This window comes from Mustela erminea, chromosome 8 (genome assembly GCF_009829155.1).
Source record: "Mustela erminea isolate mMusErm1 chromosome 8, mMusErm1.Pri, whole genome shotgun sequence".
In the NCBI taxonomy this organism is placed as follows: domain Eukaryota; kingdom Metazoa; phylum Chordata; class Mammalia; order Carnivora; family Mustelidae; genus Mustela; species Mustela erminea.
The window spans coordinates 95,095,288-95,112,650 of NC_045621.1; the positions used below are offsets into that span (position 1 = coordinate 95,095,288).

At 37.8% G+C, this 17,363-nt stretch overlaps 1 protein-coding gene across 4 annotated transcripts in view; it reads right to left on the reverse strand.

Annotated features, from left to right (window-relative positions):
• The window catches only part of RAB3GAP1 (RAB3 GTPase activating protein catalytic subunit 1), a 113,828-nt gene extending 100,879 nt beyond the window's left edge, over nucleotides 1-12,949 (reverse strand). For 2 of the 4 annotated variants that reach the window (XM_032354077.1, XM_032354076.1), the window contains exons 1-3: nucleotides 12,852-12,948; nucleotides 12,686-12,741; nucleotides 6,807-6,882 (exon numbers count right to left, since the gene is read on the reverse strand). In XM_032354077.1, the coding sequence (XP_032209968.1) occupies nucleotides 6,807-6,882; nucleotides 12,686-12,741; nucleotides 12,852-12,869 (150 nt within the window). In that variant the 5' untranslated portion in view covers nucleotides 12,870-12,948. Of the gene's footprint in view, nucleotides 1-6,806; nucleotides 6,883-12,685; nucleotides 12,742-12,851 lie in introns of all 4 variants that reach the window. The other 2 variants (XM_032354079.1, XM_032354078.1) reach the window with 2 other exon arrangements.
• Nucleotides 12,950-17,363: the final 4,414 nt, after the last annotated feature.

Below are 17,363 nucleotides of genomic sequence, written 5' to 3' on the forward strand. Positions count from 1 at the left end.
CCTGTCAAATAAATAAAAATTGTTTAACAATTTTAAAAATGTTAAAATTACCGAGGAACCCATATTAGAAATTAAAAAGGAAAAAATTATAAATTTTTGAATTCATTTAAAAATAATTAACTTATTACATGTTAATGTTCTACCACTATTTTCCAGAACAAACAAAAATATGAAGGGGGGAGCACTGTTTCACATTTTGTAAATCTCTTTAATATATAATTTAAAAAAGACATTTGGATTCTTGTTATCTGTACTTTCATTCAATCTTTGCAATCCATTGTTCTGACTGAAGTATATGAAGAAAACTGGCCTCAAATATATATTGTAGTTAGAAAAGGCAGGGCCTTCTCAACCCATGAAGGGGTCTCTGAGAACAGGAGTCCTCAGGCCCCACATCTTAAGAACTGCTGATCTAAGGGCACTCTATCCTATGCACAACTCAGAGTTGCAGAATGATGGAGCTTTACTGGATTCAGGCAACAGAGGACAAACTTCAAAGTTAAGACATAAATTCTGGAAGAGAAGAAACCAATGGGGGTAAAAGCCCTGAAATTTGTATATAAACTCTGCCCCAAATTTTTGTTATCTATTACACCAGGCACGAACAGTGGAAACCCCACAGTACAGTGACAAAGAAACTAAAAGGAAAGATTTCAGGGGTGCCTGGGTGGCTCAGTTCAGCTCAGGTGTTGATCTCAGGGTCATGGGTTTGGGCCTGAGCCAAGCACTGAGTCCATTTAAAAGAAAAAAGAAAAACTTAAGTGCTGTCACCAATGAGAGAGAGGAGGTTTAGCACAGTCAAATGAACTGCCTGCAAAAAAAAAAAAAAATTACTCTTCAGAGGAACACAACAGAATCTACATTTCATTCAAAATTCAAGCATATAATTAAGAAATTACTGGATACCCCCATGCACAAGACAAACAAAACAAAACAGGAAAATGTGACCTATACTCAAAAGAATATAGTCAATAAAAACCAAAACCAAGAAGGCCTAAATATAACAATTGACTCTAAACTAGCTATAATAAATACACTCAAGGACTAAACAGAAATATTTTCAAAAAGAATTTAGAAATGAGGAACCTCAGAGAATTGGAAATTATGTAAAGAACCAAATTATGTGTAAAGACCTAAAAAGCACAATAACTAAATTGAGAAATATATCAAATGGGTTTAACAGTAAATCAGAGACAGCAGAAGAAAGAGTAAATGAACTAAAAAATAAACCAAGAGAAAGAGAGGGAAAAAATGAGGACAGCAGAACCTGAGAGACCTGTGGAAAAGTATTAAGAGTTCAAAGAAAACTTATGTCACAGATAAAGAATAGAGAATGCAGCAGGAAAGTATTTGAAGAAATAATAGCCTAAACTTCCCTAGTTTGGTGAAAAACAAAAATTTATATATCCAATATTAACAAATCTAAGCCAGAAAAATGACAAGTAAATATACCTAAACCGTAACAGTTAAATGGCTTAAAAAGAAAACTGAAGGAAAAAAGCTTAAAGCCAGCCAGTGAGAAAAGCACCAAAATAGAAAAAAAAATATGACACCTAACCTGTAATCAGAAACTATTGAGAGAAGAAAAAAATAGGACTACATCTTTAAAGAACTGGAATGAATGAACAAATGAATGAATAAATAATAAATAAGTAAACATCAACCCAGAATTCTTCAGCAAAATTATCCTTCAGAAAAAAATGCAAAATAAAGGTATCTTCAAATAAACAAAACAGAATTTGCACACAGCCAAGTGTACAGCAATTTCTCAAAAAATTTTTAAAATTATCATGCGACCCATCGATTCCACCTCTGGGTATATATCCAAAAGAAATGAAAGCAGAGACGTGAACAGATATTTATACAACCACATTCACAGCAGCAGCATTCATAAAAATATAATTCATAATAGCCAAAAAGTAGGTATGTTATTCATATTCATAACAGCCAAAAAGTCGAAACAACCCAAGTGTTCACCAACAGATTAACAAATGGATTAACAAAATGTGGTATATACATACAATGGAATATTCTATCATAAGAAAAAAATTCTGACACTTTCTACAACATGGCTGAACTTGAAGACATTATACTTAGTGAAACAAGCCAGATACAAAAGGATAAATACTCTATGATCCCACTTATATGCGACACCTAGACTACTCAAATCCATAAAAACAGAAATAGAATAGTGGTGTGCACCGATGACACCTATGAAGAACCTATGACATTCTTAATGTTGAAGCACTGAACATCTCCTCTCTTACAACTGGAAGAAGGCAAGAATGTCTGCTCTCAACAGCTCTCAAAATGTTACTAAAAGTGCTGGTTAGGGGTGCCTGGCTGGCTCAGTCGGTGTCTCTTGATCTCAGTGTCATGAATTTAAGCCCATGTTTGGCACAGAGTTTACTTAAAGAAACGAGCAAAAAAGACCACCCTGACAACACTGTGCATAACTGTGCATAACTGACAGGGGTCACTAGCTATTTTAGAGAAGAAAAAAAAAAAGTCCTGGTTAGTGCAGTAACAATAAGAAATAAAAATGACAAAAACTGAAAACAAAGTAAAACTGTCCCTATTTGCAGGGAACATGATTATGAATGTAGAAAATGCAAAGAATTAACAATAAGATCATGATTCTTTACTTTAGCCAAGTCTGAAGATACAAAGTCAACATACAATCTATAAATACAGAGAACAAACTAATGGTTGCCAGAGGGAAGGTGGATGAGGGGATGGGAAAAATGGATGAAGGGGAGACACAGGTTGCCAGATATGGAATAAAAGGCACTGCATAACGAATAAAGTCAATGAAGCTGAAATGGACTGTATGGTGACAGATAAAAACTACACATGAGCATAGTATAATGTATAAACTCACTGAATCACTATGGTGTACACCTAAAATGAATATAACACTGTGTGTCAACTATACTCAAATAAAAAGAACTTTTTTAAAGTCAACATACAAAATTCTATTGTATGTCTGTGTTCTAGCAATAAACAAATGAAAAACAAAACTAAAAAACAATTCCATTACAACCACATACAACATAAATACTTAGTAATAAATTTAACAAAAGATATGCCAGACCTCCACCAAAAACTTTAAAGCACTGTCAAGAAAAATTAAAGACTTAAACAAATGGAGAGATGTGGAATTTTCATGACTGGAAGCTTCAAGACTGTCTAAATGTCACTTCTCCCCCAAAGTATCCTATAAATTGAACACAAACCCAATCAGTTCCAGCAAAATCATAATCCTTTCTATGGAAACTGAGAACCTCACTCTAAAATTCCTAATGGAAACATAAAGAATCTAGAATAGACAAAACAATCTTGGGAAAACAACAAAACCTAAAGACTTCAAATTAACCTCAGGACTTAGTATAAAGCTATTTGGTAGCTCTCAACTGAGGGCAACTTTGCCTCTCAGAGGACATGTGTCAATGTCTAGATACATTTTTGGTTGTCATCACTGCGGCAGTGTTATTGGCATCTAGTAGTTAGAGGCCAGGGATACTACCAAATAATCTATACTGCATGAGGCAGACCCATAACCATCTGGCCCCAAATTTTAATAATGCCAAGGCTGGGAAACTCTAATCTCCAGTAGTTACGACAATGTGGTACTGACACAGTATAGACAAACAGATTTAACGAAACAGAAAGGTAATCCCCTACATCAACAATTACCAGAAGGTAATCTCCTACATCAACTGCCTGAAAAACGTAACGGAGTAAAGTGTTTTCAACAGAGGGTTCTAGAATAGGATACCCATATATAAACACTGAAACGTGACTCTGCACTTCAAACATATACAAATATTAGTTCAAGATGGATCAAATTATATAGTAATCTAAAGGCTGAAATGATAAAGCATGTCAAAGAAAACATAAAAAGAATATATTCACGACTTCCAATACTACTATCTGAAAAGACTGAAAAGCAGAATACATAAAAGAACTAAAATACTCCTAAAACAAAAAAAAAAACTCAAACCAGTCTAAAACATGGACAAAAAATTTGAATAGACAGTCCACAAAGAAAGACAGACAAATGGCTAATAGTAAGTATATTAAAAGTTGTAAATATTAATAACAGAAATACAAATGAAAACTAGAATGAAAAATACAAATAATTCCACAAACTACATACCCAATTGAACGATCAAAATTTTTAAAACTGAAAACAAGCAACTGGTGAGAATGTAGAGCCACCCAAACTCTCATGTATATATTGCTGGTAGGTGAATAAAATGGTATAAAAAGCTTTAGCAGTTCCTTCAAGTTAAACATATACCTCTCCTATGATCTAGTAATTTCACTCCTAGGTATATATCTTAGAGAAATAAAAACATACGTCTCCAAAGGGCTCATACAAGAAAGTTCTGCTTTATTCATAGCCAGTATGTCTGTCAACAAGTGAAACAAACTGCAGTATATTCATACAACAGAGTACTACTTTGCAAGAAAAACAGTGATTCTTGCAGGCACAAAGAAGCCAAGCACAAAGAGTATATACTATGATGCCATGTACATGAAATTCAAGATCCAGGCAAAAGTAATCTACAGTTTAAAAGAAAAAAATGAGAACAGCAGATGCCTGAGGAACATGAGTAAGGAGCACTGGGATTAACTGGAAAGGGCTGCTAGGGACCTTTCTTGGGTGAGAGCAATGTTCAATATCATGAATAAGGAGTGCTGTTACACTGATATAAACATTTGTCAAAATTAAGCAGTTTTGTGCATTACAATATATGTAAATTTTATTTTAAAAAACTATTTTAAAAAAATATAGTGGGGGTGGAGAGTTGATAGAGGTACTACTGAAACAAAAAAATAGCAGAACATTGTTGAAACGGAGTGATGGGCACACGGGGGTTAATCATACTATACTGTCTACAAATGTCTACATTTTGCACAAAGGGTTTTTTTTTTTAATTCCTCTTAACTCTCCCCCTTCAGTGGAGGAAGAGAATTGGTAATCACTATCCCTCATATCAATTAAAATCTCTTCAGTCACTATCTAAACTTTCTTTTATAATCTCAATAATCCCTGTCCTTTACATTTTCTTTAATCTTATTCATCATAATTAACAGCTTACCTTGCTATCAATCCATTCATGTTTTCCCTAACTGACTTATTTACCACTATCTATAGGGAGAAAGGGGTTGGATAGAGTTAACCTTCCTTTAGCCCTTGCCGGGCAGTATGCTATGTACTTTGAATACATTACCCAATTTATATCCTATAATTGAATTTAGCATCTAAATTTTAATCTTATCTATTACTTCTCTCCCTCATCAGAATTTGTGTTCAGTGGCAACATGGATCTCGTCTTGTTCATTATTTCTTCAGATCTGGCACACAGTAGATATTCAGTAAATATGCATAAATCAAAGTATTAACAATTATAAATAATATCACAGCTCACTAATACTCAGTTTGGCTCTCTTTTTGGTGTTGCAAATCATTCCCCATTCCAGTTACAGCTACCTTATTTTGCCCTTAATTTTACTATCATATATCAATTGTTGTTATATACTTGTTTCAAGTGGAATAGAATGATCTATGTTTGCAAACTTACATTTTCTCTTTATTCAAAAATGTAATCATAAAAATATTTTAGGGGCGCCTGGGTGGCTCAGTGGATTAAAGCCTCTGCTTTCGGCTCAGGTCATGATCCCAGGGTTCTGGGATTGAGCCCTGAGTCTGGGCTCTCTGCTCAGCAGGGAGCCTGCTTTCCTTCCTCTCTCTCTCTGCCTACTTGTGATCTCTGTCAGATAAATTAAAAAAAAAAATTTTAATATTTTAATAAATCAATTTATATTTCAGCATATCTTTAAATGATTTTTAATGATGTGTGATTTCTATATGCAGTGCTACTTTCTCTGCTCATATTCATATGAATAAAGAAAAAATCCTAATGCTTTGATAATCTCAAATTCTGTTAACATCACCATAAAGCTAAAAAAATCCTCGCAAATATTGAGAGTTCCTTACAGAGGGATAAGCTGCAGTTAACAGACTTATAATAAAAGTGATCAATTTTACTTCAAAAAAATTATCTAACAAAACAAAGCATCTACATAAGCCTAAAATCAAATCGTTAGTTCCCATTAGTGCAAAACAGAAAGTAAGTTTGTTCTCAGAGTACATTCTTTAGTAATTATTTGGGGCATGGTTTATCTTAGATTAGAATTAAGTATCTTAATTAAGTATCCAGCAATATCTTAGATTAGAATTAAAGTTCTACCTCACTTTTGAATAATTTCTTTATTCTTAAATATCCTCAAACTTTCATGAAGTTAAAAAAAGGCGGGGGAGGGAGACAAATACTATTAGTGGTATTGTAAAGTACAAAACTTGAGTGAAATTGCTGCTAACTAACAGCAAGTTAGTTAAGAACAAGATTTTTCCTCATTAGTTAAGCAAAATACTCTACCATGAAGTTGGTAATTACAACGTTCCTCTGACTAAAAAACTTGTAAAAAGATTTTCTAATATTCTAAGGGGGAAAGCAAGAGAGAAACATCAGAAGAAACAAAATCACTCACAAAGAATGACATTATACAGATAAAATTTTATTTAAAAACAGTTCACAAATGTCTTACACATATTTTTTGCCAGATTCAAATCCAAGTTCTTCCAGATGCCACTTTATGTTCATAGATCATACATAACTTTAAAAAAACATTTAATTCAAAGGTACCATAAGCAACGAAGGGCTTTAAAATAGGGAGGAATTCAAAATAAATTCAAAGTAAATACTTATTTAGAGACACCAGCAAATAGATCTGACCTTTTCAAGTGGCTTTCCCAAACAGTTTCCAATCAGTTTCCAGTCATTTAAGACTTCTTCAATTTTGGAAATAAACCTAGGAAGGAATAAAAAACAAAAACAAAAAGGCTTTCTGTACATGCAACAGCGCTTTTTTTTTTTTACTACTGTCATAAAATTTCTTTCAAAAAGTATTTTTTATATTTTAACAATTTTATCAGAGAAGGCTCACTAAGGTTAGTATTATTAGTCTAACTTATGGATGTGGAATAAATGTGGAAATAATCTTCTCTAATCCAAAAATTCTTATTTTTTTTAAATAAACATTTTTTAAGCAAACTCTACCCTTACCATAGGACTCAAACTCACAACCCCAAATCAAGAGTTCTAGGCTCTATTGACTGAGCGAGTCAGGCACCCCAAATTTTGACTTTTTTAAAGTCTACTACTTACCTAACAAAGCATCTGCTTCTGTAAGATATAAATTAAGAATAGATCTCTAAAATGAAAGAAGATGGGATCGGGAGGGAAACAAACCATAAGAGACTCTTAATCTCACAAAACAAACTGAGGGTTGCTGTGGGGAGGCAGGATATGGAGAGAATGGTTGGGTTATGGACATTGGGAGTGTATGTGAAATGATGAGTGCTGTGAAGTGTGTAAGCCTGATGATTCACCGACCTGTACTCCTGGGGCAAATAATATGTTAATAAAAATAATTAATAAAAAAAATCAAACATGGGGCACCTAGATGGCTTAGTCGACTAAGCGTCTGCCTTTAGCTCAGCATGATCCCAGTGTCCGGGGATGGAGTCCCTCCCTCATCAGGCTCCCTGCTCATCGGAGAGTCTGCTTCTCCCTCTCCCTCTGCTGCTCCCCCTGCTTGTGCTCATAAATAAATAAATAAATAAAATCTTTAAAAACGAATACATTTCTATATTAAAATGAATATAAATTTGGAACAGAAGTAAAAACTGACAAACTAAAAGGATGCTATTAAAGATAACTATGAAACTCGGATGCCTGGGTGGCTCAGTGGGTTAAGAGTCTGCCTTCAGCTCAGATGATGATCCCACAGTCGGGGATCCAGTCCTTCGTCAGGCTCCTTGCTCAGCAGGGAGCCTACTTCTCTCTCTCCCTGCTGCTCCCCCTGCTTGTGGGCTCGCTTGTACATGCTCTCTGTCGCGCGCGCTCTCTCTCTCTGACAAATAAAAAAACAAAATCTTAAAAAAAAAAAAAGGGTAACTATGAAACCGATCATCGTTCCCTACCCTCAAAACAACTATTCTATTTAAATTAACTTCTCTTTTGAAGATACTTAGGAATTGATTTATCTTCCTCTCCCCCCAAAAATTAACATTCAGAACCTTTGCTCATTAAAATAAACCATGTTTGGGGCACCTGGGTGGCTCTTCAGTTTGTCCTTGGCTCAGGTCATGATCCCAGGGTCCTGGGATCTAAACCTGCATTTGAGTCCCTGCTCCCTGGGAAGCCTGCTTCTCCCTCTCCCTCTGCCTGCCCTTTCCCCTGCTTGTTCTCTCTCTCTCTCTGTCTCTCTCAAATACATAAAATAAAAAATAAAAATAATATAAAATAAACCGTGTTTTAAGGGACAGCTGGCAAGAAACTATAGGCAGATTTGTCAGCCATAAGGAATAAAGAATAACTGATGGATTTTAAAACGAATCACTATCTAATCTTTAAATCTACTGATGAAACAGATCTCTGAAAAAGAGAATGAATTGTGACTAATGGCATGCTCAATATCAGCAAATTAAAACTGTCAAATCTCAGTAGTACCATTAAAAGACACTTTCAGAAGACTTTTATTACACTAAGAAGGTAACTTCTCATATAAGCATGATGCAATTTAATAGCAAAATTGATCTCCTAAAACACCTACATCATATTGCTACAGTAGCAGAGTTAATTCTAGTCAAAATATATTCACAGGCATCAGGTTTTTTCCTTCAGTGACATTATTAGTTAATATTTACATCTGTTATAAGTCAGTAATGATAGTAATGATAAATCAGAGTTTTTATGATTTAAATGAAACTTCTAATTAATTCCTCTTTGAAATTAAAGGCAGTATTAATAAATATACTAATTCACTTCTGGGTAGTTCAGTCAAAAGGCAATTACTGGTTATGAAATAAGTCACCATGTTTATCAAAAAAAGTAAATAAGGGGCGCCTGGGTGGCTCAGTGGATTAAGCCGCTGCCTTCGGCTCAGGTCATGATCTCAGTGTCCTGGGATCGAGCCCCACATCGGGCTCTTTGCTCAGCGGGAGCCTGCTTCTCTCTCTCTCTCTGCCTGACTCTCCGCCTACTTGTGATTTCTCTCTCTGTCAAATAAATAAATAAAATCTTTAAAAAAAAAAAAAGTAAATAAAAATTTTTAATGTACCCAAATGTGAGCAAAAATGTGCATGTGAGGGGCCCCCAGGTAGCAGAGTTGGTTAAACTAGAGACCCTTGGTTTCGGCTCAGATTGTGATTTCAGTGTCCTGAGATCACGCCCTATAACAGGCAGCAGGAAGTCTGTTTAAGACTCTGTCTCCCTCTGCCCCACACCCACACTCTCTAAAATAAATAAATAAATCTTTTTAAAGATGTGCCTGTGAAATGTACACTGCACTTATAATAGTAAAAAACTGGAAGCCACCTAACTGTCCAACCCCAACAAGCAGCTGTAAATTAATGGTATCCTCTGAATGGATCATGTCTGAAGGCCATTTGAGGAAATAAGAAAATGCTCATTTCATATATGAAATGAAAAAATGAAAGCTATAGAAATGTTAATATGTTTTGATACAAAATGTTTACAATGCACAGATTAGAAGAAATTTTCTCAAAATATTAATAGTAGCTATCTCCTAATGGTACAATTATAGGTTTCTTAGATTTCTTTTTTTTATTCTACTGGGAGGTATTATAATAAAAATCATTTAAAATAATATTGCTTTCACAATAAAAGGAACATATCAAAATACTTATTTTATGGTTTCTACTGGTACTAGCTAAAAGAGTAAAATTGGAGTCTACTGAAAATATTGAGATTTGACTAGGAAAATTTAATTAACTATCCCTGAAAAACCTCAAGATTACAGTACAGGATCATTTCCTCTGACTCCTCACTCTATATTAAGTTCCTTTGTTATATACCCTTTTAAGACCAGGTGTCTTTCCCCTTCTCAGCTCTCATTTCAACTGTAATTAGACTCATTTGTATTGTTATTTGATTCATGTGTCTCTTCCACTACACTATATGTTAAGAGCAAGAATTGTCTATTTTTATTGACCATACCCCTAGGTCCTGCACTGTATTTGACACACACACACACACACACACACACACTCAATAAATATTTCTGCGAAGCACAAATGATTAAAAAGAGGGGGTTCCATTCAGTACTCTCAATAAATTGTATGGCTCCTAACATATTAACAAGAACTTTGATTCACACATTAAACTCAAGGTTTAAGAGACTCCAAAGCCTTAACATTTTCCCATGAACTATAAAACACTACTTCAGCTCTAGAAAGAGCATGAAAGCTAAAAACCAAATTTCCTACTTTGTGGTAGTTCTCATAACTGGGTTAACAATTATTCCCGTATCAGGAGTAAAGGGCTTAATAATGCACTTCAGGATATTTTAAATATTTAGCTAAGAGGGGAAAAAAATCATGTTTCCATTCCATACTCTTGTTGCTTCCTCCCCCCCACTCTCCAAGATTCAGGTTACATTTTTCTATCTACCTTCAAGACATCAAGTTATTGGGTGCCTAGGTGGCTCAGCGTTGGTTAAGCCTCTGCCTTCAGCTCGGGTCATGATGACAGGGTCCTGGGTTCAAGCCCCACATTGGGCTCTCTGCTCAGCAGGGAGCCTACTTCCTCCTCCCCCCCACCCCCTCCCCGCCTCTGCCTGCCTCTCTGCCTACTTGTCATCTGTCAAATAAATAAATAAAACATTAAAAAAAAAAGACATCAAGTTATTATTTCAAATTCGACAGGTCTAAAACTGCATTCTTCCCACTTTGACACTTTATCTTCATTCTTTCAGGCAAGAAATGCCAGTTGAATGTTTCTTTCTACTCTAACATTTCATCAAGTGTATCTATCTAAAACTCTTATTTGAAATGTCTTACAATCCTCCTTCCTATCCTCCCTTTCTCTCCAATCTCCAAATCACCGACCTAACTACTGATCAAAGTCAGTCACTTGGCTTCTTTTTACCTAATCTCCTGCAACAACTCTCATCCTATCACTTTGCCACTCTAAAATCAAGGGTCTCTCACTACTGTGATTTGATGGTTTTTCTCTAAGTCTCCCGACCAGCAACATCAGCCTCACTTCAGAACCTGCTAAGAAATGCACATTTCTCAGTCCACGTCAGGCATGATCAGAAACTATGATTCTGATGCACACTAAAGTTTGAGAATCCCTGGTCTTAAAGCACCGAGTCTAGAGATTCCTCTACTCAGCTTTGAGGCTGTCCGCGATCTGTCTCTATTAATTCTATGTATTTACTTCAATAGATAGCCTTCACTCCAGTAGAGACATCTTCATGAAGTCCCAAAGGCTCATTTTCACCTACCTCTCTGAGCATATTAATACCTTCTCATGTCTAAGCAATCACTTCCCACTTTCAAGGCCCAGCTCATTTCGTATCTTTTCTATGAAAGTATCTCCCTTCATTGTAATCTACAATATCATCCTTCTTCAAAGTACTATTTTTAGTTAATACCAGTTTGCTTAAAACTTAACCATATGCTGTTTTGTTTAACACATGGATCAAAGGTTTTGTTTTATTCTTTTTTTCCATTAGTTTAACTCTGGATACAGAGTTCTACCTGCTCAACAAAGCCTTGCCCATAGGGTTATGTCTTACTGACTTGTCTTTTTTTTGGAGGATACCGCAAGTCAAATTGTTATGCCAGCGAGGAAATTTTTTTTTTTTAAGTAGGCTTCACACCCTACTCCAGCATGGAGCCAACACAGGGCTTGAACTCATGACCCTGAGATTAACACCTGAGCTGAGATCAAGAGTTGGCTACTTAACCAATTTAGATCATCCAGGCGCCCCTCCAGGAGGGATCTTTTATAATTTCCCGTCATGTAATGACATAACATGCACAAATTTCCTCTCCCAACCAGAAAGATTATAAAATATTGCAACAAGCTAATTACTGACCTCCACACCCAGAACGGTCTCTGTGACACCGACCAGAAAACTTCACAATCTAAGCAACCACTTCTTCACAAAGGTGGCTTTCAACTAATTTCAGTGATACAGCAATTTCACTCAGCTGTTCTGTGAGGTCTGATAGTCACAGGAAGCCTGGGCACATTAGCCAATGAAATGTAACAACCTGAATCACAGAATTCCAAAACCATCTGTAGCCTATCTTAAAAGGTTATTCTAAAGGACAGAATGGAGATGGTGGGCGTGTGGCAAATGGACAACTACCAGTACTCTAAATGCCCCCTCCAAAAACGGGTATACCAATGCACACGAGAGGAAAAAAACAACTGCCAAGTTTACTGCTTATGATAAAATGAGTTAAACGGAAATGAAACCAGGAACGGAAGTGGCAGCTACGGAAATTGTTTCTACTGGTGGGAACAGCCTAGGTCTGAGGGAAGTGGTCTCAGAGTAAACAAAACTTTTTCTGAGAGCCGCGTCCCAAGGGTTTGGCTGACGGGGGCGGGCCGGGGCTTGTCAGACGCGAGACGCGGAAGAGGCTTGCAGCACACTGGGGGCAGGAGAAGACGCAGAGCCGGGGGTTCGCCGGTCTTTTTTCTCAGAAGTTGCAACACATGTGGTCTACGTTGTGGAAGCTGCAGGGGGACGCAGAGGCCCAGGGTACCGATAACCAAAGCTACGACTCACTCACCTTTCCCATTCCGAGGCAGTAGTGAAGTCAGTGATCTCAAATACCTCGGACTCGGGCTAAAGGTAAAGGAAAGGGAGGAAAAGAAAAAGAGATTGAGCGCCCGGGCGCTGACACGGAGGAACGAACTTACAGACAGGGAGGGATAGGTGGGGAGGAAACAACTCACCTCACTGTCGGCCGCCATCTTGAGGAGAGCCGGGAAAGGCGCTAAGGCTGCCGGGAGGACGAGGAAAGGAGGATAAGGACGGCGGGGAGCGAACGGGGGCGGGGCCTCAGGGCCGACCAGCCCCCGGAGGCACCTCCCCCTAGTATTGTGTCCTGCCTGGAAAAGTCCTCCAAGGCTGAAATCATTGACTAAAACAAACAAACAGAAAAGCTTTGAATTTGAAATTTTCCTTTAGATTAATGAATTCTGGAAGATAACAGAAGGGAGGAGGTAAGACAAGGCCCTGAATTACTGTGGATAAAGTGGTATTAAAAAGCCAAAACCACATTGAATTTGTTTTCATTCAACCTCTATTTATTGAATGCAAGGCGCAAAGCTAGATGCCGGTAATACCCACCGTTGCCTCCCCCCGCCCCGCCTCAAACAATTTACACAGTTTGGTTAAGTCATGAAATAAAATCATTTTGCTAGTTCTCTGGTTTCTCGGAAAAGCAACATACTGTTCAATGTATGTTCAATGTACTCTTCAATACTCCACTTTTTAAGCCACTGAGGAACAGAAGGAGTAGCCCCTAGCAATTAATAATTATACCTCATTCATGTTCAAGTATATATCATGAAATGATACCATGTCCAGGATTTGCATGAAAATAATGGGAGGGAGAATGGTATAAGGGGTAGGGCTAGGAATAAAACCAGATTAGCTATGTGCGGGTAATAGTTTAAGCTAGTGATGGGTACATGAGTGTTTATACCGTTCTCTCTACTTCTGTTAGGTCTGAAATTTTTCATGATTAAAAGTGGAAAAAGATTAAATCTCATTTAATGAGTTTTGCAATGCACAAGGAAGAATTTGGTGGTAGAGAACTAAGAAAATCAGTGATGAAAAAAATATTAACCTTGTGACTCATTGGTTAAGTGTCCAGCTCTTGGTTTTGGTGTAGGTCATGATCTCAAGGTCTTGAGACTGAGCCCTGCTAGGGGTTCTGCACGCACTCAAGCATGGAATCTGCTGGAGATTCTTTCCCTCTCCCTCTCCTTTCCCCTTTGCTCCTCCCTCCACCCCACCCCTGTGTTTTCGCTCTCGCGCTCTCTCTCTCTCCAGTAAATAAGTAAATAAAATCTTTTTAAAAATTTAATCTTAAAAGGTTAAAGATATCAAAAATAGAGTGATATAGATAGGGCAGATGAGGAAACTAAGATCAGAAGAATTATGACAACCGATAGTTACTGCTAGTGCCAAATCTTGAACCCCTGTCTTCTGATGTTCCTTCTAGTATCTATCTACTATACCACTGGGGGATTGTGAGTTACTACTAAAGCAGTCTTTCCCAAGAGGTCTCAACTTGCATACTCCATTCATTTACAAGCGTTTAACTATAAGTCAATCACTGCTAGGATATTAAGATGTATTATGGATATAGTCCCTGACTTTAAGGAACTCAGAGTCTAGTAGAGAAACTGGAAATTCACTGCACAACAGAATGAAGAGGTGCTGCATGTATCAGCATTAATATTAACAATATAGAGGTCAATGTTAATCTTGACAAGAAGAATCTTGAAAGAGAGCTGAAGGATAAGATGGGCCAACCAGGAGGGGAAAGCTTCTAAGCACGTCTAGAGGCTCAAATGTGGGAAAATCTGATCCATCCAATGAACAAAAAGGGAGCACTTTAGAGCAAAGTGTTTGTGCTAGAATTGGAGAGGTAAGAATAGGCCAGACCAAATAGAGCCCTCTGACCAGAGTTGGACTTTATTTTTATTTTTTTTTTAAAGATTTTATTTATTTATTTGACAGAGAAATCACAAGCAGATGGAGAGGCAGGCAGAGAGGGAGATAGAGGGAAGCAGGCTCCCTGCTGAGCAGAGAGCCCAATGTGGGACTCGATCCCAGGACCCCAAGATCATGACCTGAGCCGAAGGCAGCGGCTTAACCCACCGAGCCACTCAGCCCCCAGAGTTGGACTTTATTTGAAGCACAACAAAAGTCACAGAAATGTTTTCAGCAAGAGAGCAATATGATCCAATTTACATTTGGCAGAAGTTCGGGTACTATATGAACAGACTGGGGGTGGGAGCATTGCAAAAGAAGTAAGGACAGGTGGTGACTATTAAAGCATCCAGTGAGAGATGACGGTGTGGAGTCTTGGACTGGGGTGGTCAGCTGACATGGTGAAATTATTTGATATGCATTTTGAAGAAATGACTGGTGGGACTTGATGCTGGATTAAATATAGAGGTAAGGGAAAGGAAGGAATCAAAGATAATTTTCAAGTTTCTGGCCTAAGCAAATATATGGGAGATGATGCCATTTCCTGAGATGAGCAAGACTGGAAGGAGCAAGGAAATTAGTGTTTGGTTTGGGTAGTATGAAGTTCGACAGGTTTGTACCCAAGGATACTCAAGGAGGGGTGTCAAGGAAAAAAAATGGGTATAAGAATAGGACTCAGAGGCAAAACCTAATGGTGAAGATTTTGGGTGGATTTTTAAATCACAAGAACAGATGAAGCAATTTAAGAAAAGAATGTAGAAAGAGAAGAAAAGAGCCTCATCTAAAGACCCGAAAACATTTTATATTTAGAGAATGGATAAAGGAATAGTATCCAGTGAAAGAAGGGGAATGGCTTGAGAAATAGGAAAGCAAAGAAAGAGTGATGGCACAGAACCCAAGAGGGGAAAATGCTTCACGATGATGAATACTGACTGCTGCTCTAAAGTGAGTGAAAGAGGAATATAGTGGGATCAAGGGTGATTATTGTTGGTTCTGGGGTTTTCCTTTGTCTTTTAAGACAGAGGAAAACAGATATGTTTGCACATGAATGATAATCTAAGAGAGAGAAGTCCACTGATGATGAAGAGGACCTGGAAGAGCTGAAGTTCCTATTAAGGGGAAAAAGAAGGAAATCCAGAGCGGGGCGGGGGGGGGGGGGGGGGGGGGGCACCAACACCAGGGGGCACCATTCACATTGCATTCAGAAATCTTGCTTCAGGAGAGGCCCCTTCTTCCCCTCTCCCCTTCTTACCATCCCCTCATCCCATCCCACCCCATCCCCCCAACCCTTCCCCACACCCCTACCCCTACTCCTGCCCCAACCAAGATCACTTTTCAAATAGCAGTCCCTGGAGTAAGCAGAGAGCCTGATGTGGGACTCAGTCCCAGGACCCTGAGACCATGATCTGACCTGAAGGCAGACACTTAACTGACTGAGCCACCCAGGCATCCCAAGTCTGTAGGTCTTAAGGTCAAACTCAGATTCAGCCATTTACTAACTACAATATATCAGTTGGAGCAAATTACTTAACTCTTCCAAACCCCTGGGTCTTTATTAGTAAAATAGGACTTCTAAGACCTCATATTACAAAGGATTGTGGCAAAGATTAAGTTCTATGAACCAATGTAAGATGGTTAGCACAATGTCCTGGCATGTAGAGGTGATCAACTGTGGTAGGAGCATTTATCGTGTGAATTTACTATGAAACCAGAAATTGCTGCTCACATGTAAGGCATTACTTTTTCTTCCCCCTTGTTTAGCCGTGAAGAAATTTCAGTACCAAAATGAGAAACTAAAAAATCACAAAGACTTTGCTGCCTGAAGTTAAATTTTAGAAACTGGACAAAAGAGCCTTACTGGGTTGCTAGGTAAAGTTTTCTTCCAGGATATTTTTGGCTTCTTGTCTTCTCCCTGGAGAAACTTTTAAAATAAGTTATTTGTTAAAGCGAAGTGTGAAGCCAGGATGCTAATGATGTAAAGTACCCAAGGGAGACACACTTTTATTAGATTTTCACTGGTTCACAAGGCAGAAAAGATTTTGTTTCTTCAGTATTAAGAGCTCTTTGGCTACACATCCAAAGGCAAGGGATTTTCTGTTGAAAGCACGTTTCCTCACTGGCATAATTTTCAGTTATTTCAAGGTGTTAACCAATAATAGCCACGGGGAGAATTTTGACGCTTAGGCAATTTAAGAGGTTAGATGCCTGGAAAAAAAAAATCACCCTTGGCTTAGTCCTCAGAGGAATGTGGGGGCATAACAGTTTAATTAGGTCTTAGTGAAACAGCAAACATTGTGAGAGGAGCAACAGCATAGGACTATGCCGTCCCCGCTTAGCTGGAAGCCTCCGTGCAGGGAGAAAACTGCAGTAGAAGGTAGAGCTGTAAGGCAAACATGTGCTATGATCATTAGAAACTCTTGGAAGAGAAATCTCTAAAGCCAAATTCTCAGACAACATTTTTTTCACTCAGTAATACCCATCAAGTCATAGCACTGTGGTCAGTCCTATGGAGGGAGTAAAGAATAATCCCTGCCCTCAAGGTGCTCACAAGTCTGAGAAAAGACCTAAGTATGATATGGTTTAGAAAGGGATGCAGGATGGTTAATCCAACTTCAAACTCTTTTCAGAATCAATGGTAGGAAAATATCTAAGTGACCTTTCAGAACACACACACGATATTTTTTTAAGATAATTTGTTTATTGGGGGGAGGGGCAGAGGCAGAGGGAGAGAGAGAGAAGTT